The sequence below is a fragment of the Chamaea fasciata genome, unplaced genomic scaffold, assembly GCF_029207755.1.
Source record: "Chamaea fasciata isolate MVZ Bird 193981 ecotype frontalis unplaced genomic scaffold, bChaFas1.0.hap1 SCAF_9, whole genome shotgun sequence".
In the NCBI taxonomy this organism is placed as follows: domain Eukaryota; kingdom Metazoa; phylum Chordata; class Aves; order Passeriformes; family Sylviidae; genus Chamaea; species Chamaea fasciata.
Window position 1 is genome coordinate 19,505,740 of NW_027094094.1, and position 24,290 is coordinate 19,530,029.

Consider the following 24,290-nt stretch of genomic DNA (forward strand, 5'->3'; position numbering starts at 1 on the left):
TATTTGCTGCAGGCTACTGATGGTGAAAGGTTTGGAGGGAGGGGGAGGCAACTGAAAATACGGTCCCTTCATTGCTGCAGACCTTATGCACTGTTTTTTGCTTCCCTGTGGAATGTGGTGATAGAGACAGACTGCCCCGTGGAAAGTGCTAGTGCTGTTACACTGTGTCTGCTTCTCATAATGGAGACAAACCTATGCCGGGGTGGATTAAAATCTGAGCTAGAAACAGATATGGTCTTGCTTGGTGTCATTTTTGGCAGGCAAAAGAGCAGTAAGGCAAACATAAACCGCAGATTACTACCATTGAAAAACCACAGTAATTTCTCGCAAGTGTGCCAATGTTGTGATTCCTTTTAAATTCTCTGTGTTTCTACTGAATTAACATGTCAGTGCATGTTTTTGAACACTAATCCACAATGCTTAACCTCTTTTAACATCCTGTGTTGCTTCGTGTGCATTTGTCTTCCCATGTCTTCCCATGTATCTTTATGTCATGTTATGCATTTATTAGGCTCCATAAGTATGACTGGTAAATCATTCAGGGTTAAAATTCACTACTATTCTCACAACATTATTTCCTAATCTTTAAAATATGTCAGTGGAAGAGTTTGAGGGTGACCTTTGACATCATAAATTGGAGAGCAGGTTGACATGGGAATGACCTCAAGAAAAGCAGACCGTAGATTCACACACCGGGCTCCAGAAGAGCCTGACAGGGATAAGCGTCTTCCCTGGGCTCCCGGAGCAGGACAGAGAGGCTAAGCCCGGCTTCTACAGACTTCTCTCTGTAAGCGCTGGGAGAGAGGGGACCTGTTTAGTTGGAGTAAAATGTGTGTGCCAACACGTTCAAGGCTTGCTGTAGCAGGTACAAGCATTTGGGGACATTTCAGGGAGTGACAGCACCTTACACTCCTGCGCTGGGATTTTGCCGTGAACTTCAGTAGAAGCCAGGCTGGAATCTAAACTACGAGCAGCATTTGGGCTCCAAAAGACCTATCAGCGGGCTGGAGCGCGGTGTTTTTCGTACAGCCGGCGAGGCTACCGTGTCCCGGTAGGAGCGGCACGGTATTGCCAGAGAAGCGCTTCCCCGGTACCGCCTAGAGCCGCAACAGTGCGTGCAGTAACTGGCCTGTGATTAAGCATCCCCTGCAACTGCTGCTCCATCGTGCAGCGGAACGCTTCCGACTGCTTCCAACTGACTACGGACTTGGTTCCCCCAAAAAACCTTTGTCTGCCTGGTAGTTCGAACTGCAAAACCCGAACAGGCTCGCCGCGCCAGGACTGAGAGGAGCGGGTGCTCAGCACTGGCTCCAGGGTACCGGCTCGCCAAGCACTGAACCAGGCAGGCAGTACGTGCAGCGACAAGAGCAGTGTATCAGGGCACATGCACAGGAGTTCCGTGCCCGTGCGGCGGGGGCTGGCGGAGCCCGGAGCCCCGCGCCCGGGACGTGCCCCCGCAGCCGCCCCGCCGCTCACCCTGAGCGGCGGGCGGGACGGGGCGGGGCCAGGCGGGGGGCGCGGCCTGCCGCCCTCTTCGGCCAATCTGAGAGCAGGGTTGCTGCCGTATGTAAATGAGCCGCGGGGCGATTGGGCGGCGCGGGCGGGGGCGGTGCTGGGGCGGGCGGCGCTGGACGGGGCGGGCGGCGGCGGGCGCGCAGCTGGAATGGGGCGGGCGGGAGCGGGGCGCCCGGTGCAGCTGGCGGGGGGCGCCGGCCGCCCGCCATAAAGTGAATGGCCACGGTGAATGGGAGGCAGTCGGCCGGCGCCCTCCGCCTCCGCCCTCCCTGTGAGCCGCGGGCCGGCAGGGACGCGCAAAGTGGCTGGGGAGCCGGGGGGATTTACTTTCTGACAGCGGCAGAGCAGCCCGAGGCGTGGGGCGGCGGTCAGCTTCGCCCCTCTCGCAGGATTAAGTCCGCTCAGCCGAACCCGCATCTGGAGCTACTGTAAGTGCCTTTCCTTCCCTCGCCTTCCGAGAGAGCTTCTCCCCTCCTTCCTCTTTGAGCCCCTTCATACTAGCCCAGGCGGTGGTAATCTTTCCAATGCTGGCACAGGGTAAGAGCATCCCTGGCGGGGTGGCTCGGTGTGCTCTGCTCGGCAGCAGGGGTCAGCCCCAGTGCCGCACGAGGCCGGCTTTCCGTCGCCACCCGTGGGTCAAGGGGCAGCAACCAGGTGAGAGCGGGTGGATAGAGCCCTGCCCTGCCATCCAGAAGAGGTCCCGGGGCTGTGCGCGGCCGAGCTGTTCCCCATCGCTGCCGGGAGCGCTGCCCGCGGGGCAGCGGGGCGCCGCGCTTCTACTGCCCTGCCCTTGTAGGGCCCAGCGACCCACGACTCGCTGCCGTGGGGCTGCCGCAGCCCCGACCGTCCCCTCGGGGCCGACGCGGGCCCCTTCCCGACAAGCGCTGCTGTAGTCTCTCGCCGTTGCTAAACTTAGTCATTTTCCACTCGGGGGAGTGGGGCAGGGGCTGTTTAAATTAGCCGGGGTTCGCTGTAAATAACAGCGTTGCGGGCTGCGGCTCAGCTGTCTGCAGGGTCCGGGGCAGAACGGCGCAGGGAGCAGAGGCGGGGAGATGTCGCCGGGGAAAAGGAAGGCAGCCCGACGGCTTTTGGACAGTTGGATAAATGATATTTATGTAAGGGCTGGCTCCTGTTTACAGCAGAGCCGACCTCCCTGTAGCGCCGGGGAGAAGCGAGCCGGCCCCCGCGGACGGAGCGAATCTGCCCCGGGACGCCGCTGGCTGCGGCGCGCCGGTGGATGGGGTTCCGGGGACCCGACCGGGAATAACAGACCTGGTCGGGCCGCGTGGAGGGAGCGCCGACCCCGCGGCAGCTCTGCCGGAGGCATCGAGGCTCCCCGGCGGAGAGCGGCTGCCCGGCGGCGGGAGGCTGCGGGCAGAACCGGCTGTCGGGCCTCCGGGCGCTTGCAGAGGCTCTCCCGCCTCCCCGGCGCCGGAGGTACGGGTCACAGCGGTGCCCCTTCGTCCCGCGGAGTGCCCGGGAAGCCCGGCCAACTGTAGCGGGCTCCCGACGGAGCCCGGTACTGTCCGCTGCCCCGTCTATTCCCCGCTCAACGAGTGCGGCTCCGGGAGAAGAGCCAGCCCGCCAGTGCGGCACCCCCTTGTCCTTTCCCCCGACCTCCTTCTCGGAGTGGGAGTAAGGAACGGGTGCGTCCCGGCTGGCCGCGGCTCCGGCGGGGGAGGGCGACCGAGGCGGGGGCCGATGCCGGCGCTTCGCTGCAGCTGCTGGAGCGGGCTCAGGGAGGGGGGGGCGGCGGGCCCGGTGCCGCCGAGCGGGGCACACCTGTCGGCCGTTCACCCGGCGCCCCCGCGGCTGGACAGCTGAGGGGACAAGCGGGGAGGGGGCTGGATTCCCCCCGCCCGGCACCGCCAGGGCCCTGCAGAGGCGCTGACGGGGGTTGCCGCAGCCCCAGCCCGCACCTCCTCGCTGGGGTTCGGCAGCTCGGGACAGCAGTCCCTTGGCCGGGGCTCCGCACCCTTCCCCGCCCGGCCCGCCGGGTTACCGGGTACAGAGCTCGGCTCCGCACAGGCGGCCGCGGAGGAACACGCTGCTTCAGGACGCCGGTGCCCCGCAGAGCCTGGAGATGAGCCCCCGGCCGCCGCACCCGTCTGATGCTTCGAGCTGGCAGTGCAGAAATCAAAACTAATCCCTCATGTCCTTCCCGTTCTTTCACCTGGGAGAGAAGCAGCCTCCCGACTGATGGGCCCACGATGCGTCCACTTTCTAAGTGCTGCAAGCAAAGAGAGGAATTTGGCGTCCCCCAGACAAACTTGTGGGTCTGCCACACATGGCCCGTGGCCTGGAAGACAGGATGCTAGGGGTGAAATGGCTCTCTCCCATCTGCAGTTTTGGGAGATGCTAAAAGCAACTGCTCAGGAAGGTGTCTTTCAGAGTTTCACCTCTGTTCCTGTCCCATCTTCCAAAGACAGGGAAAGGACCACCTTTTTGGTGATGGGATCAGTGTCTCCCTGGCTCCTGGCACCACGTCCCTCAGCCTGCCGGTGAGCTGAAGGGAGTGGGTGTTTCTGCAGGCTTTGATGGTGCCTTGCTGTGAGGGACAAAAGGCTGCCTGCTGACTCCTGAAGGACTATCTGATCATGGTAGCTGCTTTCGGTTTTCACAAATGTCTGCTGAAGAAGAGCAGAGTTTGCTTTTAATATTTTTAAAATAATTTTTCATTAGCAAATTTTCACACCATGCCCAGTACTCCTCATAAGGAACCTCACAGAGAGATGCCTTTCCCTGCCAGCCTGGAGAGGGGTCTGGGCAAGGGCGGTGGTTTTCCTGCTGTTACTGTAGTTCCTGGGTTTGCCTGACCTGCAGTCCAGATTTTGCCCATGGAAGCCCACCTATATTCCTGTCCTAGCACTGGTTTAAAAACCAATATTAATCTTTGTCAGAGAAACTGTTGCAAGCCTCAATTAATATCTATTGCATTTCTATAAGTGCATAATTCAGGCAATTAATAGATCAGCAAATTGTGACTGGATTGCAAAAGTATTGGTTAATGCTCCCTGTGGAGAGTTGGCAAAAAAAAAAAAAATCTCTGTCAAATGCTACCCAAAACCTTGAGATTGAGAGGTGAGGCTGACTTTGGAGACTGCCAAAAAGAAAAAGCCAGAAACCTGATCTAGGAGACCGCTCCAAAAGGAAGATGAGATGAGCAGGGGACATGAGGTCTGTCTCGTGACCTGGCACATGTGCCCTGGCCTTGGGGACAGGGGAGGTACCTGGGTTTGGGAACAAAATCCCAGATGGGGAGAACTGCTGCTTTCAAGCTGTGCACCCTGCATCAAGAAGGCAATGGGATGAGACTGTGGTGCCATGGAGGGAGGAGGGTCTGAAAAGGGAGGCTGTGGTGTCTCTGAGCAGGTTTAGTTATTTATCTGGCAGTTTAAAAATGAGAGATTGCTATTTACTTAGGGTCTGATGGCAGAGGGGCAAAGCTCCCCATCTTGCTGTGGGCCAGTGGGGCTGAGGGCGTTAGGCTGTGCCAAGGCTGGGCATTTGCTTTTGGCTGGGGAACAGTCTCTACCAGCTGGTATCAAAGTTCGTGCTGAGGCTCGAAAAACCCTCTATTGTCAACACCCAGCTAAAATAGTCTGAGGTTTCGGACGGCTGGAGAAGGAATATTTCTGAGGCCAGTCCGCCACACTTCCCTTCCTCTTCTTTGTGTGCTGCTCCCCCTCACCAGCACCCCTGCCCTCCTCCTGCCTCACCTCTGAATATTAATGCCTCTGGCAGATTGGATAATAATGTGACTGGGAATTGAATGAAGCTGGTTATTAGCTCTGGGCTTCCTTGGGGCATTTAAGGGAGTCCACAGGCTGATCCTGGAAGCTTGGCAGCACAAGGGACTGGGGCCAGATTCGGCAAAGAGGGGAGTCACTTCTGTGGGAAAGGTTTTGCTTGAATCCTCATCTCCCTCTGACCCCAGAGGAGGACAGGTATGGCAGCCTAGCCAGAGCAATTCCTGTGGGATGGTCAGCAATAGATCTGTTGGGTTTTGGAAAAAAAAAAAAAATTAAAAGTTTTTTTTAGGAAAGACCTAGAAGATCTAGCTGGGCAGAAGCTAAGAGACATTTCTGTTATTAGGCTTTAAAAAGATGTGGGGAGTGAGCAAGGGAGGTCCCTCTCTTCCCTTCCCATCAGTGTCAGAGTATTACCAAGCCGATTCAAGATGAGAGCCAATCCTCTACCCCTGAACAGGAAATTTCCCACTGATTTGCAGGGTGTAGGTTCAGCTTTGGAACACTCATTTCTGAAGAGCTGAACCTTATGATCTCTCTCCTCAGGAGCCTACTAGCTTTTCTATATGTGAATCTCTGGATGCTTTAGCATGAAGGGAAATATCCCTGTTGAGCAGAGGAGAAATTGAGCTCTGGCAGAATTACCTGATCTGAGTCAGAAATATAGCCTCTGTCCCTTGACCCTCAGTCTGATGCTCTTTGCTATCTCCTAAACCACAGCTCCACCAAAAAATAAACATTTACACCCTTTTGAATAGTGCAAAAGAGGAGGGAAACAAGAGCTGGATTTGCAGAAACTGATAATAATTTTGTTCCTCTGATTTTTTCAACTATTCAAAATGTTCTGAGATGCATTAATGGGGCTGTAGTTACTGGGGATCCTAGCAGATCCCCAGCTTGCCGAAGCTGGGTCCTGTGTGCACTAAATTAACCTCTAAAAATCACCACCAGAGCTACTGTGATTGAGACACCTGTTTGTAAACCCCTATCAAACAAGTTCACAGTCCCAAATCTGAGAGTAATATGTAATACATATGCCACTCTGAATCGCGTAGCACTGATCTGATAGACTATTCTTTTCAAATAAATACATTAAAATGCTATTTGGGGAGCTTCAGTGGTGTGGCACAGGCTGGAAGGATCAGGACCTGCTGAGCTCTCTGCAAAAACTGAAAAAGTACAAAGATGGAATAAAACAAACAACTAGAGGTTCACAGTTACTTCCACCTCTCTTTCTTTTCTCTCTCTCTTTCCATTCCTTCTTCCCTTCACCCTTATTTAAAACAGAAGCAGCTTTCCCACCACCCACTGCCTTTTCTCCCCTTTGCAATGCTGCCATTTATATGAGTCTAATTTTCTTTTTAAAAAGCTGATTATAAATGACCATTGTGAAACACGAGGATTTAACTGTAAATCAAGTTGACCTGTCTGGGTGTGGACATTTTTATTTACTCCTTTTTTTGAAAAGCAAATAAACATAGAATCCTTCCCACATAAAACAGCTCCCCACTTCGATTTGAACACAGTTTAAAAGAAATCTCTTTTGGTTTAGCCATTTTTATTTCCTGTTTGTTTCTGAGCTTAGACTTGACAATGAAAACCACATGAAATTCCCTTTTTGTTCCATCAGTTTTATTTTTGGTGCTATAATATCCTAACTTCCAGTTCTGTGAGTTGGGTTTGGGTTTTATTTGTTTGCATTTATTTGAAGGCTGGCTTTTTTTAAAGTAAATGCATGGAGGTTTGCTTCCAAAATAAGGAAGAGGATTGAGAGGACTGGATGGAGTAGGATAATTTAAAAAAAAACAAAATAGATCATTACGGTAAATTAATCGAGCTATAAAGGTCAGCCTCCGTATGGATCCATACCTAAGCAGAGAGAAATACCAAAGCGATGAAAAATATGGACTTTCTTGTCCCATTTAAAAGGGTTTCACAGCCTACTTTGTTTTGGGTGGGTTTTAATAACAGTGCCCCAGTGCCTGAGCTCAGATATGCCCGAGGTGCAGAGCAGGGCGGGAAGCTGGAAAGCCGTTCCCTGCCCCTGGAGCTGCAGCAGAGGTTGCTCTCAGGGTGACAGGGGCTGGGCGGGCAGAGGCATTTTTGGCGGTACAGCCCCGTCCCCGGAGCGGGCTGGCCCGTCGACGGGACGTGGTGTGACCCAGGCAGCAGCGTTGGGAGATGGCTCACATCCTTCTGCCCCATCCCTTTTCTCTCCGAGCCGCTTTGATGGGATCGCCCGAGGGCCAGACTGGCTGAGTAATTAGGGCTCTGCAGCTTCCACCCCTACCCACCCAAACTGCCTACCTCCCAGGGCTCCGCATGGGATGCGGCCTCGAGCAGATGGAAAAACTGAGGATTTGGCGGGGGGGGGGGGGGGGGGAGGTGGAGTAGGGGTGGAGGGAGAAAAAAAAAAAACGAGGCAGGCTTTGTGCATTGTCCTTAGGCAGCACACTCCCACATTTCAGGATTCCCAAAGTCAAACCTCTTGGTTTTGCTTTTGCAATGACTGTTGTGCCCTGGATTTAGGGACGCGAGACATTTTGCCACGGCCTCGAGTGGCGCCTCTGGGCGAGAGGCTCCAGGAGAGGGGCTGCCAGTCCTCTCTGCTTACCCACCCGCCCTTCCTCCTCCTCGCCCCCGATACGCACAACGTTCGCGGCCGGTGCACGACAGGAATCCCGGGCGATCCGCGGGCCCGATCCTGCCGGCACAGGCCGTCTGTGAGGCACTGCGGGATCGGCCCCGGCAATGTTTGCTAATTGCCTCCTTCGGCCCCTTCAAACAGTGTCTGGGTTAACAGGCTGACCTTCAGGGCATGTTGCAAGGTCCATAAAGATGCAGTGCGGAGAGGGAGCGAGCTCCAGCATCCCTCTCGGAGTCGCCACCCCTCCTGCCCCAACCCTACCAGCTGCAGTATCGCAAGGAAGAGGGGAGGGATACTGTAAGCTGAGATCATCCACTTGTTTTATTCACGGCAGTCTCCATTCTGCAAGGATCTTCCTGCCAGAGAGCTTTAAAAAAAATTTAAATACAAATTACTTGAGGGTGGGGGAAGAAGACAAATCATCAGGAAACTTTACAGCCGAGCACAGCAGACATCGGCTCCCTCCAGCACTGCGGGTTTGCACTGAGACAACGCATCCCCCGGAGCAAGCCAGCAGTTTCTGGGCTCTTGTTTCCTTAACCAACAGAGCTGCTCGTTGGCCATGGTGGTTGGTGGGCCCATCACAGAACTCCTGGCAGTTACCTCTTTTCCCTTTGTGGCTCTGCAACCCACTGAGCTCTGACAGGTTGTTTTAAAACAATGATCTAGTACCACCCCCACCCCACCCCCCCCCCCCAAAAAAAAAAGCTTCTTTCTAGCTGCTGGTTTTGCTGAGTTCTGTCATAGAACAAATTTTTGTGATCAAGCTGAAGGTTCTCCAGAAAGGATTTCCAGAAGTGGTGATGGATGGCAGACACTGGCAGCTCTAGGGCACAGAGATCAGAAAGCCATAGTGGTGTGACATGCTGGTGGCAGGGCATCCACCCCAACCTTCAACCCCCTGCGTTACCCACTTGATGAAGAACTTTCTTGAGCATGTTTACTAATTGTGAGAATCATTTACATCCTTGATAACGTCTGATTCATCCACTGCCCTCCATCTGCATACAAATCTCCTAACAGCAGCTGGAGTCACAGAGCTATCTGGGCCTCCCTAAAATGAGCCAACTTTACAGCCACAGAGATACAGAAATGACCGTGCTGAGCTTCTGCGAGCACAGCCCCCCTAGGAATCAGGCCAGTTTCCTTTGACTGCCAGAATAATTAGTCAAATTTATACAATCACCCAACTAAATACAGCAACACATACCGATCTGCTGATGCCAGGCCGTGGTGGCCTTTGCTGCTGCATGAGCAGCGCGTGTTCGGCTGAACTGCAGACAGGCTGCCTGCACCTCCCATTCCTGCCCGGGATCCCGGCTTGCAACTGTCTCATCTTGCTCCTGGCTCCGCAAAAGCAGATCATGATCCCCTGTACATTGTGGCTGTGCAGCTATTTCTCTCAAGCAGATGCAGGCAGATCCCTTGGTAGTGGCAGAAGTTGCTTTGAAGCCAGCCTGACAGGGCTGCAGGAGTGGGCAGGGCAGGTGGGAATGAACAGAGTTGGTATGTTCTGGCCAGGCCAGTGCTGGCACTCCACTTTAGCAGATCCTTTACATCAGTTGCAAGATTTCCCCAGGCAGAATTTCTAACTGAAATCAGTCTTTTTTCTCCCTTCCCCAAAACAAAAGGATTAATTTCCCTAAAGGACTTTTCTCCCATAACTGCAGACCATGCTCTCACTCCTAGCACTCCTGCATGGTGGATCCACACCATGCCAGCAACTTTGTGTGATCGAAAGTTGTTTGGGCAAAACTGGGTTTTTCTGATTTATTTTGTTCCGGATGCCTAATAAACAAGGGAAGCCATAACAAAGCGTAGCCTTATTAATATAACTGCGCAGTCTGCCAGAATGAAAATCCCAATCCCGGTTGATAAATCCAAGGTGCCAAACACCCCACTGAGGCATAGCATCCAACGGACACTGGAAACACAGTCGAACACAGTGAGACCTGCAGCACAATGCTTACAAGAATGCAAGAACTATGAATGTTTAGTGTAGGGGAAAAAAACCGACTTTGCAGAAAGTCTGGAAGTGCTAAAATTAGCAATTTGTTTCCAAATTTTGTGTGCTATTTCAGAAACTATCCAGGTATGCTAAGGGTAGCACTGAGGCCCAAAGATACTATTGCAAAGAACTTGCTTTAAGCCAAGCCCAAGCATATTACCCTGCCTCTGCAGAACCTAATGCTTCAGCTCGGCAGGGTCTGCACCAGTCTGGGGGACTGCAGACACACCTGTTGTGGGGAACGATGCACTGTGTATGGGGCATGGTGACATCAGGGTGCTTCCACAGCACAGGGACACAGTGCAGCCCAACAAATAAGCGAACAGGACACATTCCATTGTGGGCTTTTTTTGCTGTGGACATGGGTATGGAGCTGTCAATCCTTGGGACATTTCCATTGTGATAATCCTCCGGAATACAGGCAGTTTATTAACCCTCTGCTGCCTAGAGCAGAGGTTTCAGCCATCATCCTCCTCTGCAGCTGGGGGTTCATGTCAAAATGAGGGAAGCAAGTGGACTGGTCCCATTTTGCAGGCTGCCTCCATCCCCCAGGAAATGCATTAGGCAGCATCCAGCATGGTTGGGCATTTTCCTAGCACTTCCTATCTGAGGATCTGAAAGCACTTAAAAGAATTTTGCTTCATTACCTCCCCCAGCTCTTTTACATGATTTCTGAGATTAAGGATACAATCCTAGAACAGTCAAGTAGTTTTACCTACATCATAAGACAAGTCAGTGGCAGCACCTTACCTCCTCACCCTCTTCCCACCTCACATTTTTGGGGACTTCTCCTTAGAGCCATGCACAAAAAGAGAAATAACCTGGACCCCCTCGTCAGAGAGCTGCCAGCTCACAGGTCCTTGCTGCCAGCTGTGGCCAGGGCTACTGCAGTTCCATGCATAGCTCTCAGTGCTCTGCAGCCCAGTCCGTGTGTGGGGCAGTGCCAGATAACTTGCTCTGACAACAAAGCCACTAAATGCCTCAGGATGCTTTGGCAGTTCCTACTGATGAGAGGAATAAAACCCCTAAACCGTATTCCAGGCTTCAAAGCAGCACACACCACTACGAAGCCACCCTCAGGAGCTCAGGGGTTAGTGCCCAGCTGTAGGGACTAAATCGAGAAATGAAGTTTATTATAACCTGTGACTCAGCCCTTGCTGGAGGTCGATGATCCACTTCTGAGTGCGCACCCGAAACCACTGCTCAGGCAGCCTGAGGCTGTGCCTGATGTTTTTGGAGGCAGGCAGCTTGCTCTCCTGTCCCATAATGGCCCTGTGCTCCGGGTCACCAGTTGGCTGCTGCTGTTTATCTTCCAGTGATTAATGGTTGCTCTTGGTTCCTGCTGCAATTCCATTAAGATTAGAGATTTAAAGCTACACGGAGATGTTTAGCAGTGGGTGACCTTGGTCTCCCCATAGTTACATTGCCATAGTCACAAGGAGACAAATATTAACTCATTTTGCACCCCATCCTTCTTGCTTTCTAGCAGTGGGGCAAGAGCCCCTCACAGGCAGCACTTGTGTTGGCCAGCAAAGAGAATCTGACTCTTGGTTAGTGCACGATTCACGATTCACGAGCTGTGCTGATGTGTCACTTGTAATTCCAGCCCACGGGCACTCTGATGGCACCATCACCTGAACAAACACGTGTCCAGAGAACAAAATGCTGTTCTGCGAGGGAACAGGCACGGTCTCAATCACTTCCTCTTTGACAACGAGCAAAGGGAGAGGCAGGAGCTGTTCCACTTTACCTCAGCCCCTCACGGGGACCAAAGTACAGAGGCAGATCATCTTCCTGAAAATCTGCATTTAAATAGAGTCCCAAATGTTTGTCTGTCCTAAAAGTAAGCCGGCACAGGGAACATGAGCACGGGAGGAGTGAAGCAATCAGCAGTAGATTGACTTCTGCGATTGATGGAGCAGGAAGAGACAGCTCTGACCCGAAGGATCTAGTGTAACATCATACCTTCACCTCAGGGGATGCAAGAATGAAAGGACACTTCCCCCTAAATGATTGTGGAGCACCTTTCAGCCTGAGGGGTAACCCTGAACTCTTTGTGGAGATCAGCAATTCCAAGCAGAAGATTCAGCTACTCTGGCCCTGGCTGGAGGCAGGGAGCTCACAGCTCCACAGGGTTGTGCTGATGTGCTCAAGAGAGGCCAGCTTAGGGCTTCTCTCCTGTCCTTGGGTCATCAGCAGTCATTGTACTGCTGTCTTGGAACCTGAAGCATCAAGTCCCTCCCAAAGCACCCCTGCATGCCCATGGGATATGAAATAACATCAAAAGAATGCAAGAGACAGCTTTTCACTTCCAGATCAACCTGTCAAAGCAGGTCCAGCAGGAAGCCTGCTCCCCAATGGCAGTGCAGAGAGTCGAGCAGCACACACCAGTCAGTCTCTAGGCAGCTCTCAACGGGCAAGGCCCACAAACCAAAAGCCACCCCTATATTTGACCTTACTTTGCTTGAAGTCAGCCTTTATGTTTCCTTCCCACCCCTTCAAAGAGAAAAAAAAACCCCAAGCAACGGCCTCTTTGCTCCCAGGTGATGGAGCAGTGTGTTACTTAGAACCAGGAGATGGGTCATAGGGACCCTTGTTTCTCTTTTCAGGTAAACAAGGTTGCCCTCCTCACAAAGGACTGTCCTCCTTCTACTGCCTAAATGGCCCTGGCTTGGGCAGTCGGGAACTGACACAGAAATAGAAATGGGGTCCATTTGAAAAGAGAAAAGGCCTAGAGCCAGGACTGCTCTTCCCTTGCCCTCCACCATGCCCATGGCACAGGGACAGCCATTCCCTGTCTGGCTGGAGGGTCTTGCACAGGTGACCACAGCATGTTCACATGGGCACCAAGGAGAGGATGCACATAGGCAGGGGTCATAACATATATCAATGGAAGGAGTTACAGGTGCTGGAGCAGACTGGGAGCCATGGCTAGTTTTACCAAACTGAAGCCTCTGAGCAAGCCTGGCTGCATGTTGCTAGTACAGGACCTGTCCCTAAAGAAATCATTCTTTTATGCTAAAATAAAGTGAGATGAAGAGTCAAATGAAGATAGTAAATTTGATTTTATCTAAAAATATTTCTGAGGTGCCAATTCCACTGATTTCTTGAGACTGGGCAAACAACTTAGTAGAAATGCCATGAAGGTTTAGCGTTGACTTTCTTAATGTCTCTGCCTACAGCAAGATCTAGCCAACGTGGACAAAAGCTCCTTTTTTTAAATCCAAAAGGGCTGTATAATCTAGAGGAATACCTCACAGCCTTTTGTGTCAGTACTATGGGGTTGGCTTTGGGTAAATACATTGGTACAGACCTCACATACTGTCACCACTGCAGACTTTTCCTGCTTTTATAATCAAGCTGAGAAGATCCCTCTCTCCCCTTGCTCTAGCTTCTCCATGACCTGCTCAGAGCAAACTGAGAGGGCATTCCTTGATGCTACCATGTATGGCACGTGCAATAGGTTATGCAATTACATATATACATACATCTCTCTGAAATCCTCCTGCTTTTAAATTCAGTTCACAAAGCAAACTTGTGTTCAGCCACAAGTCCCAGTTTAAACTTGAATGCTGGCCACACTTCATAATCAGTTTTAATCAATGTGCCCACTGTATCTCGGAGGCAGGCCAGCATGCTAGGTTGTGTCCAGCAGCTTAGATGAACTTTGCAACCACTGCATAGGTGCAGCTCGGGATGGGGCATAGATTTTCAATACCAGGACTAGGTTCTCCTGGGCCTTGTACCTTATGTTGTCATTTACGCCTATGGAAACTTGGCAATGTAGGATACTCCCCCCTGGTTTTACTATCTTCACTCTAGTTTGTACAGATGAAACCCATGCAAGATTTGGAAAAAAGAGCAAACAGGACCCGGCACAGGAGGACACTGTCCTTGAGTTACAGCAAGGCAAGGATCTGAATTCCTCCTTAAATTGTCCAGTACAGAGTCAAGCTCTAGAAGAAAGGAAATTGTGCTTGACAGATGCAATCATATGCAAATGGCTGTAGAAGAGGGGAAATTATCATCTACAAACATTGGGCAGAAATTCCATCTGCTGCAGACTCAAGAAGGGCTCTTAATAAATTCTGAGACAGCAAAGTGACACACATCTTAATCAAGACTTAATCCATGGAATTAATTCACTGCGCGTTTCTGCATAATTCTGAGAGTAATGCTAAAAGCCATGGCAATATCAGCAGCAGATGGACTCCCCTACTCCATGCAAAGGTATTAAAGAAAACACAGCCCCTGTCACATCACTTCATATATGTACACACAGCAGAATGCAACAGGGCTGTGCCGGGCTGCTGCCAGGAGCTTAACACAGCCAGCAGACATCAAAGGTCAGGCTTGCCACAAAGTGGAAATGGAAGCCAGCCTCATGGCAAAGCCAGAGTCCTGCCACTTCTCTCCCATAGGAGAGGAGAAGCCCAGAGCAAGGCAAAGGTCCGGGAAACCAGAAGCAGGTCCTGGTTCATTAGGTGCTGCTTCCAGAGTGCACTGACTGAGGTCAGTGTTGAGACTGCCCCACCAGTACCTGGGAGAGGCAGTGAATGGAGGTCAAGTGAAGTGAAGAGCAAGGAAAACTGCAGGGGTTTTGTGAGTGAGATCTGCTGCAAAAGGCAGCCAGATAAACATTAGAAATGGCTTCTTTCCCTCTCATCACAGCCTGAAAGCACACTACAGGTATGGGGATCAGCCCTGACAAGGGCCCTGGCAGAAGCCTTGTGCAAATTGACTAAAGGAGGCTTTAGACAGCTCTGAAAATACATCCTTAGTCACTGTCATCCTCCTCCAAATGAGGTGCAACAGCTATGTGATTAATCTCTTGTTTACATGTCTAAAAACTAACACAGTCCAGACTGTCTTCAGCACGTTCCCTCCTTGACATGCATGGATTTGAGGGGCTGGGCAATCCTTCACCACCCAGGATCCAGTCTTTACAACAGATCTCCACCAAAGTTTGAAAATCCCAAACACCTGGTCCAATCTTCCCTAAACCCAGGGGTCCCAGATCCTGGTGCAATGTATCAGCTGTTGTTTCTTAGATAAAAAGGACCCCTAGCTGAGAAGGTGAGGTATCAGCTGGGAGTGGCCTAAGTTTCAGAAACTGCTGTGGTTCCTTCAAAGTGATCCAGCCTTCATAAACTGTGTGCCGGTGGCAGTGAAGCATCCTGCATTTTGCTGGGTTATGATCCAAAATTCAGATTAGGGGCTAAAACAGGGCCAGCTCACCTTTCCAAGCGGATGCAGCCAGGCTTGGAACATTTACTGCCTCATGCCCACCTCTTCATGAGCATCCAGTGTAGTCCAGAACAAAGCGGTGCTCTCAGCTGAGCTCCTTTAGGCAACACAGGTGGAGGGTGCAGGGTCCATAAGGAAGTGAATGATGAAAAGAATTGATCTTGGGACAGAAAGGTGTGGAAAGAGGTGGCAGAAGAGTCACAGTGGTTCCTGCTGTCGTGGGGAGCAGCACTGACAGCTTCCCAGTGGGGATGCTTTCAGCCAGGGAAAATGGCTCACCAGCACAGGCCAGTCACTTGAGGGGTCATGGGGAGCCTAAAGTCAGCATGATCTAAGGCTGGAAGCAAGCTCCTGCTGCAGCCAGGACCACTCGTTCCCAGGCACCTAAGCATGTGAAATGTGATTCTCATGTTAATTCAGGTTCCAGAGGTCCTTGTGTAGCCCAAAGGAGTCCACTTGCACCGCCTGGATCTCTGCTTGTAGCAATGGCTGTGCAGGCAGATGTGCCTTCTTATCAGTGCCAGGCACCAGAATGCTTTTCTTTTGGGATGTGTGAGTGTAGTGCTCTCTGAACAGCCAGAGGCTTGGCCAGCTCATGGAGAAACAAGGGAGAAAGAGGAGGGAAGCTGGGCAGGGAGGATGGGAGAGGTGGGATGACTGGGGAAGGTGCTAACAGCCCTTGGCTGGCCCAGAACCACTTCCTCAGATCTCCATTACACAGCATGCTCCAGGCGTTGCTATTTCAGTCTGAATGTCACCTATAAATTGGAGGCTCTTTCTCTGAAGGCTGCAAATAGAAGTGTCACTAGATGATCTTTGATTTATAGGGAAGCTCAGCTGAAAGCCCAGTATGTCCATTTTCCAGCCAAGAAACTCAAAGGTGTCCAGGGATCGCACAGGGATCCTTTCCTTTCCCTAGACCTTTCCTCAAGGCAAGTCCCTGCTGGAGGTGGTGAGGAGAGGTCATACATATATTGATCTCTCTGATCACCCTGTGACTACTGTTTTTCAGATTCCTCCTTCACCACCACCCATCCCTGCCCCATGGATTTCAACCTGCTGGCAGACGCGGAGGCTCGCAGCCCGGCCTTGTCTCTCTCGGACTCTGGAACTCCTCAACACGAGCACAGCTGCAAAGGGCAGGACCACAGCGGTAAGTGCAAGGTTCAAGATACAAGAAAAACCCTGACCCATCTTGTGGGTGGATCTGGGTGGCCAGTGGCTTGCAGGAGCTGGCTGCAGTGCTCCCAGAGGAAGTTTCCCATTCTACTGAGAAGCCAGCAAAATGCCATAGCAGCATGGCTGTGCCAACAAGCAGGGGAAAGGCATTAGGGTCCATATTGCAATGACAGCTGTCGGGAGGTTAGGAGCATCATGTCAGTGGTGGGGTCATCTGGCCCTGGCTGCAGGAAGCCACTGCTCACCAGGGTACAGCCCATGGCAGGCCAGAGCCAGGCAAGTCAGGTCGCAGCCCAATCAAGATTTTATTGTATTTGCCTAAACAGAATCCCCAGAGCAGGAGAGCTCTCCCCACAACATGGGAGGTATCCAAGGCACAGAAGGTTACACCTAATCTTAAACTGCTCTTCTATTTTTTTTTTTTTACCTCTGTTTAAATTGTTTGGGTTTAAACTTTCCACAGTAAAGGTAAACCTTAGGCTGAACTTTCCAGGTTCAGGATGAAAGGGAAGCACTGTCTTGTTCCTGATTTAACTGAAAAAGTCTCCTCATCTGTGCCTTGGTGCACTGCTCTGCTGCTCTCCCGCAGAGGTGCCTCTGACCATTCCCAAAGGCTGAACCATTCCCAAGCCTGCTGAATTTTTTATCAGGCTCTGAATAAGCAGCATCACCATTCACACCTGTTCAGAATTCAGCTACCAAATGCTATGGTTTCCTCTGGATTTTACATGTGCCTGGTTACCACTCCATCCCTTGTTATTCTGGATGTGTCAGGACAATGCAAAGCTGCTTCTGCCAGTGCCAGCATGAGGGAGTGAGGGCTGGGGACAGCCCGTTGCTCTCCGTGTAAAGCCTCCAGGCTCACCCGCATACAAAAGCTAATAAGGATAATGATGCAGATTAAAATTCCCCAGAGAAAGTATCATGAAGGGAGTTACACTGGGATAACTAGAGTCAGAGAATCCACCTGACAAATTCCCCACTGCACACGTACCTTAGTTGGGCACATCCCCAAGCTCAGTGGCTCCTCGTCAGCTGCTTTGGATGCATGGCAGTGTCTCCATTCAAGTGGCCTTCCCTATTGAGCCCACCCTGGCATGCTGTAGAAGTGCCAATTTAGGCCCTGACTTTTCTTTCCATTAGGCATGAGCAGCTAATTCCAGCTATGGCCACTGTCATTTCACTGAGTGGGTGAATGTGTACAAGATATATTCCACAACCTATTTGGGGGTGACAATAAACGTTGGATACCTGGCTACAATCACTCCCCACTGTCTTAAGCAGTCTAGAAATAAAATGGTTCTGGGAGGCAACTGTTTGTCAGCATTACCTGTCTGCAGATGCTGGCACCTTGTAGAGGTTGATGGCCTCTGCATCATGCATCAACAGTGTCAGGCAGAATAGAGCTGGCTACCAAGAGCTGCCTGGGACAGGGGCAGGGCTGCACTTCTAGCACTTCTTGACTCCCCTCAAGAGAGCAGCCTCCCTACTTCTCCTTGGCTCTGCTTCATTCATCCACACAAGAAAGAGATCCTGAGGAAGTGAACACAAACCTTGCTTGTCTGGGCTCAGCACTCAGGGAACACAAGTGTCCTCCAATTGTATGGCATGGTTTGTGACACCCCCTTCTGTTAGGTTTCATCAGGCAGCACAGGTCAGGGGAGAGCAATGATGAGGAGTGAGGCAGGTAAAGAACTGCCCCACATCTCCCCATATTGTGCTCCTCAGCATGGATTCAAGGCACCCACATCCTTTCTGTGGGCTCCTTTCTTTCCCTGTATTGCCATAGTTTGGGTCCCCACTGTGATCAGTCAAAACTCTGCACCTTTTACAGAGGACACTTAATCCCTGCTTACAGAAAAAAACAGAAAAGAGATGACACACAGAAAGAAACACAGGTAGCAGATATAGAAACAAAGAGGACACCAAGATGAACTGCAGAGATTTTTTCAAGGCTCAAAGCTGGGATTCCTACTTCTCCTTGGACTTAAGATTTATGGAAAAAGGTATACCAGAGGGTGTTGAGAAGATGAATACCAAATAAGATATATTGTGATCTCCTTCACCCAGATGTAGCCCATAAACCAGTGGTACCTTCACTCCATTTTCTTTCCCTCTTGGTAAAGTTTCTTCCTGAGTGAAGAAGGGCAGTCCTGGGCAGGAGTTCCTGATTAGGGCATAGCCTCCTGCTTCACAGCAGCCCCTTTGGAAATGAATATTTGTCAGGGACTTTGGTAGGAATACACCCCCTGTATGGATCAGGCTCGTAATTAACCCAGGCTCAGCAGATGAACAAACAAACCAAATGTTGTCCGTTCATCAGTGTTGATCCATTCCTAATAACTAGCTCAGATGGGTAGCATCACTCCCCATTTAATCTCTTCTGGAGATGGATAGTGCAGGAATCTCTCACATCCAATACTGGTTTAGAGCACTGAGCTAGAGAAATCAGATTAATCTCCTTGGCAAGAATCACTATAAAAATCCGCATTAAGAGCACGCTTCCAAGAGTTCTGCTGAATTGGGATGCTCATGAAAATGAGAAGAGTAGCACAAGACCACAACCAAGCTCTTTCATTCCACTTTTCAGTTCCTAAGGCTTTGTTTCAAGAGTGTGCCGGGGAAGTTCTGGTACAGGTACAGCCTGTACCAGATGGAAACACAAACTGGTCCAGATGTTGAGAACAGGACATAGCACCTTCCTGCTCAGAAGAACCAACTTATACCCTGCTGCTGTGAGCAATGGCCAACTCACTGTCCTTGCATTCACATTCCTGCTGGTGGATAGTATCAGACGTGCTACAGAAGCAGAGGTGGCTGGTGGGGAGCAAATCACTGACCACACCCAGGGTTTCCTCCCTGGAGAACGAGTACCTCTCCTGCACATGCTCTCTACAACTCCCGCATTCCTGCCTTTGAAGAAAGGCAAGTTTTCAGGAACAGCAGGAAAATATTTCTGAATTAACAGACTGTCATAGGAACAAGGCAGTGGCACCAGGTTCCTGAGACAGGAGCATCTTCCAGGTCTGGAGCCCACTAAAGCACCTGCCGTTGGCACAGCACTGCCCTGCAGCAGTCTCTGTGGGGGCTCAGATGCTTTTAGGCCTCTCACATGCCCCATAAAAACTAAATGGAAAAGACAGAGCCTATTATTCCAAAGCGCATCCATTTGACTTGTGGAATCCCTTTTTTAACTGACCCAACTGTATTTTAGGCTGCTGTCTCCTTGCCTCCCTACTCATTAGGGGGCTGTACCAGACACCTTCATGTAGAGATTTTTCTGGACTTGGAAACCTTTTAAACCAGCTTCCACTCAAAGAACTGCAACCAAACAAAAATTTCAATTATAGCAGAGTGATGCCAGGATTTTTTTAAAGGTTCTTCTTCCAAGTGGAACAGTTTGGGAGCAATTTGCAAAAATTTCTACTTAGTTTAGCTGACTATTTCCCATTGTAAAAGAACACCTTCTCTCCTGGCTGAAGACCCAATTGTTATTTGAAAATGCTTCACCTGGCTTCTAGATCAGAGGAAGGTGTTGAACATCAGAAATTATTTATTTTCACTGGAATACGTTTTCCTATATGGTGACTTTTCTTGATTCCCAGCACAATTAAATACAAGATACAGCTTTCCTACATCATAAAAGAAAGCATCACATTTGAGCAGTTGGGCACTCTATGGAGGACAACTAAATGGAAGATACCTGTATTTGCACTCTGCCCCTATTTGCATTTCTCCTGCTCATATTTGCACAGCCCCCAGAAAGGGCTGTGGGAGATGCAAGCAGCTGGCTGCCCACCTCCACAAACAGAAGCCAAAAGCTCAGCATGCAGATATGGACTTGATGCCCAGAAGGAGGCTGAGCAGTACATTTCAGCAAGATATCAGTGTGAACACTGGAGAGTTTTGAGATGTTCATTTAATGGGCAGTGAAATTAAAGACTGCCTCTAGGAGAGGGATCTGTGAATCAGGAGGAGGGCAGGGGCAGAAAGACAGGGAGATGCTGGAGTGCTTCATGGTAAGGTCTAAGAGAGGCCTTTCCCTATTTTTTAAAAATCAAAACACATGCACCTAAGGAAGAATGTAAAGGAGCGAGAAGGGGTGTGAAAATTTGTGCTCCTCAGGTATACTTAATTGAAGAGCCTTAGCTTACTATCAGTTTGCAATTTGTTTTTTCCCATCACTTGTCCACAGAAACATTAATGGATCTTTCTCTGTGTTGTGTCAATTTCTGTTCAGTTTTTCTAAAAGACACCTTAGGCAGAGAGTTTTAAGCAGATCTGAGTAAGTTCTGCCACTATGCCCCATGTGAACTGTGATAAATGAAACCCAAATATTGGAAGTTTGGAAAATCTAAATCCAGTCACTTGGAAGCTAACATCTGTTATGGCAGTTAAATAAAACTGTGCAACATGAAGGGGGAATTGGTTTTGGTGGTGTGTGGATGCCTGCTTGCAAGAACAAGGGAGGGAGATGGGACCACTCCTGGTGGCTGCAGTGGAAAGGGACCTCACTGAGCATGCACTGGTTGCCCCAAGGATAGGCTCCCCAACTGCATCCAAGCCCTCAAATTAACTCAGGGGATCTCTCCCTCTTTCTGTTTCTCACACAGACACTGAGAAGTCCCAGCAAAACCAGACGGACGACTCCAACCCTGAAGACGGCTCGCTCAAAAAGAAGCAGCGGAGGCAGAGGACGCACTTCACCAGCCAACAGCTCCAAGAGCTGGAAGCCACTTTTCAGAGAAACCGTTATCCAGACATGAGCACCAGGGAGGAGATTGCAGTCTGGACCAACTTGACAGAGGCACGAGTCCGGGTAGGACTGCAGCCCTTCCACATTCCTGGGCCTGAGCTTGTGGGGAAGAAGCCTGCTGTGATATATGACCAAGCTGTCCCCCAACCAAGGAAGAAATTAAGAGCACTAGAAAATTTCCCTGTCTTGGAAACACCTCACCAGGGTCTGCACTTGAGATTTGACACATCCTGCCACACACGTACTCCACACTGGTGGTGCCTTCCCCATCCAGGGCCACCTTGCAATTATACAGGAAGATACAAAGCCCAGGCTGTGCCCCACAGAGCCCCACCAGCTGGCTGCCTTGACCCAGCAGACCCCTTCCTTGCAGTACCATCACTCCCCAGCCTTACCCTTGCTGGAGGGCACTCTTTTGGGTTCCCAAACCAATGTGTAGTCACAGGCATGGTGTGGCAGGGCTCCAGCTGGAGTGAGAGCTTCTCTCTGCTACTAGAAATATGAGTTAGCAGCACCATGAATAGCCTTCCAGCAGTTTCCATGCTCTAGGAAGTTATATTGTTTGAACCCCTCTAACACTAACAGGTTTTCCTTTTAGAAGACAGACTTACAACATCCCACTCCAAGCCAGTCCTGAGATAAAGTCAAAAGAAGAGAAGTTATTTCCTTTGTTCAGCAGCTTTCAAGCCACATCCCCCAAATACTTTGCTCCCAAGTCACAAAATCCCAACCCCTCCTCCTGGCTGTGGTCACTTGGAAATGCAGCAAGTATTTTCCTCTCTTTTTCCTCTATAAAGGGCATCTGTTTGTTGAGTGAGGTGGGTTATTCTGTGTGTTGTGAAATGGCAGTGGTTTGGGTTTTAGTTTGTTGGCTGAGGACCACCTGGTGATTCCTGCTAGGAGATGACCCTGAAGCCCAGACATCTTGCTGTAGCTCTTCCCTGATGCTCAGCCTCCCATCTCACTGGGAACTTCGCCATCCCTTCAACAGCTCTTGTCTTACTGGGCAAAGAAACGAGGGCAAGGCTCCTTGCAAGGTCAGCCAGTGCAATTCCCATGCCCTCCCTCTCTCTCTCTTGCAGGTCTGGTTCAAAAACCGCAGAGCTAAGTGGAGGAAACGAGAGAGGAACCAACAGGCTGAATTGTGCAAGAACAGCTTCGGAGCCCAGTTCAATGGACTGATGCAGCCTTATGATGACATGTATTCCAGCTATTCCTACAACAACTGGGCCACCAAGGGGCTTGCCAGCAGTCCACTCTCGGCCAAGAGCTTTCCATTCTTCAACTCCATGAACGTCAGTCCCCTCTCCTCCCAGCCCATGTTCTCCCCACCCAGCTCCATCACCTCAATGACCATGCCTTCATCCATGGTCCCTACTGCGGTGACCGGAGTACCAGCCCCTAGCCTCAACAACCTGGGAAACATCAATAATCTGAACAGCCCGAGCCTCAACTCTGCTGTCTCATCCAGTGCCTGTCCTTACGCCTCAACAGCCAGCCCCTACATGTACAGGGACACGTGCAACTCCAGCCTGGCCAGCCTGCGGCTGAAGGCCAAGCAGCACGCCAACTTCACCTACCCAGCGGTGCAGACGGCAGCCTCCAACCTGAGCCCTTGCCAGTACGCCGTGGACAGGCCTGTATGAAGGGCTGCCCTCTGCCAACCAGGGACTTGACCTTAGCCTGACAAAAGGAGACCTTTAGCCCTACAACAGCGTACGTCCTGCAGAGAATGAGAGTGAACATGAGAGCATAAGACGGAGACAGGGAGAGAGAGAGAGAGAAAAGAACGAGCAGGCAGACGAACCTTTATGAAGATTTGTCTATTGTATGGTGAATTTTGACTGTCTTTCCCCTTCAATGCCCCTTCCCTTCTTGCCCACCAAACCTTCTCCTCCATGGTAAAATAAACCAAAAGAGTCCACTGGAAGCCCCATGGGGAAATAGCAGCCCCAACACGCAAGTTGCCTGACCCATGGGCAGCACAACAAAGTATGTTTCAATCTGCCCCTCCAAGCCCCACAGGGGTGAGCCCCCCAAATTCCCGGGACAGCACAGGCAGCCTCACACCACCCTTGCAGGAAATAGCCAGAGACAGGACAGCTTGAAGGGGGCTGCCAGTTGGTGCTTGGCTGAACCATATTCTCTGCACATGTGCAAGATTTCAATGAAAGATATCTTGCCCATTTATTTATCATACAGCCAGTAAGGAAGCCTTGTCTCAGTCAATTAGCATCTCTTTATAATGCATATATACACATGGCCCTTCAGACTTGAAGCCTTTAGGAGTGGGGGTTGTAAAAATATAAAATATGTGTGTATATATATATCTATCTTATATATATACAAATACACATAGAGACATTAAAATATGCTTTCTTGTTTTGTATGTGAAATAACCTACAAAGTAGACCTTAAAACCAAAAACCCTGTAAAGGAAGCACATCCACCAAGGCAGTGTCCTGGCTGTCATGCTTTACTGCTTCAGTCATTTTGGTCAGACACACTGCTGCCAGCATACATCCCAAACATCCCCATCTGCAACAATCAGCTCCTCCTTGCACATCTCCTTCCCTTCCCCAAATCCCATTTCCAAAAAAGATAATAAAAGTTGGTACAAACTCTTTAAGCTTCTGCTTGTGTGGTTATTGAAAGTACAAACCTGCACCTGAAGATTCTGGAATCAAGTGCCAGCAGCCCAGGTAAAGGTAAGCATCCTTAGAAGAACCAGCACAAAGCAGTCCGAGTTGGAACAGGGGCTGAAGTTTGGGAGAGCAGTCCATGTTGCTCACTTACATTTCAAACACCTGGCTCCTCAGAACAAAAAAAATCCCACACGCACAGTAGGAAGAGGTAAACAAGCCCCCTCCCTGTTTCCTGTCTACACGCACCCAGTGCAGCAGGAAGCTTCTGGCGGCTCAGACTTCCCCACTGTGCTGGATAGGGCCAGTGCCTTTGGGCTCCCAGGGCAGGGGAATCCCCCCAGGCACTCTGGCTCTGAGAGTGGTCCCCAGGGGAGACATCAGATGCAGCAACTTGCCCTGCTCAGTTTCTGTTGGGAAAGCTGTAAAACAGAGGTGGCCCTCTCAAGCTATACAGGCTCCTGGAAAAGCTGCTCCTTCAGCCAGTGCAAAGCGAGGCAGCAGATCGCCCCCAAGGGCCCAAGGAAGCTCCACATGCAGCAGGGGA

The 24,290-nt window shown here is 50.7% G+C and overlaps 1 protein-coding gene across 1 annotated transcript; it reads left to right on the top strand.

Annotated features, from left to right (window-relative positions):
- The first annotated feature begins 1,773 nt into the window (after window positions 1–1,773).
- Window positions 1,774–23,710, top strand: PITX3 (paired like homeodomain 3). The gene is made up of 4 exons (XM_066191329.1): window positions 1,774–1,943; window positions 16,179–16,319; window positions 20,959–21,164; window positions 22,184–23,710. Exons 2-4 carry the CDS (start codon window positions 16,211–16,213, stop codon window positions 22,745–22,747), a joined length of 879 nt encoding a protein of 292 aa, XP_066047426.1. The 5' UTR covers window positions 1,774–1,943; window positions 16,179–16,210; the 3' UTR covers window positions 22,748–23,710.
- Window positions 23,711–24,290: the final 580 nt, after the last annotated feature.

Bases quoted from the DNA above. Each gene is read 5' to 3' on its own strand.
- PITX3 (XM_066191329.1), top strand. From the start codon at position 16,211: ATGGATTTCAACCTGCTGGCAGACGCGGAGGCTCGCAGCCCGGCCTTG. The intron at 16,320-20,958 runs GTAAGTGCAAGG...TTTCTCACACAG, and splicing joins CAAAGGGCAGGACCACAGCG to ACACTGAGAAGTCCCAGCAA. The intron at 21,165-22,183 runs GTAGGACTGCAG...TCTCTCTTGCAG, and splicing joins TGACAGAGGCACGAGTCCGG to GTCTGGTTCAAAAACCGCAG.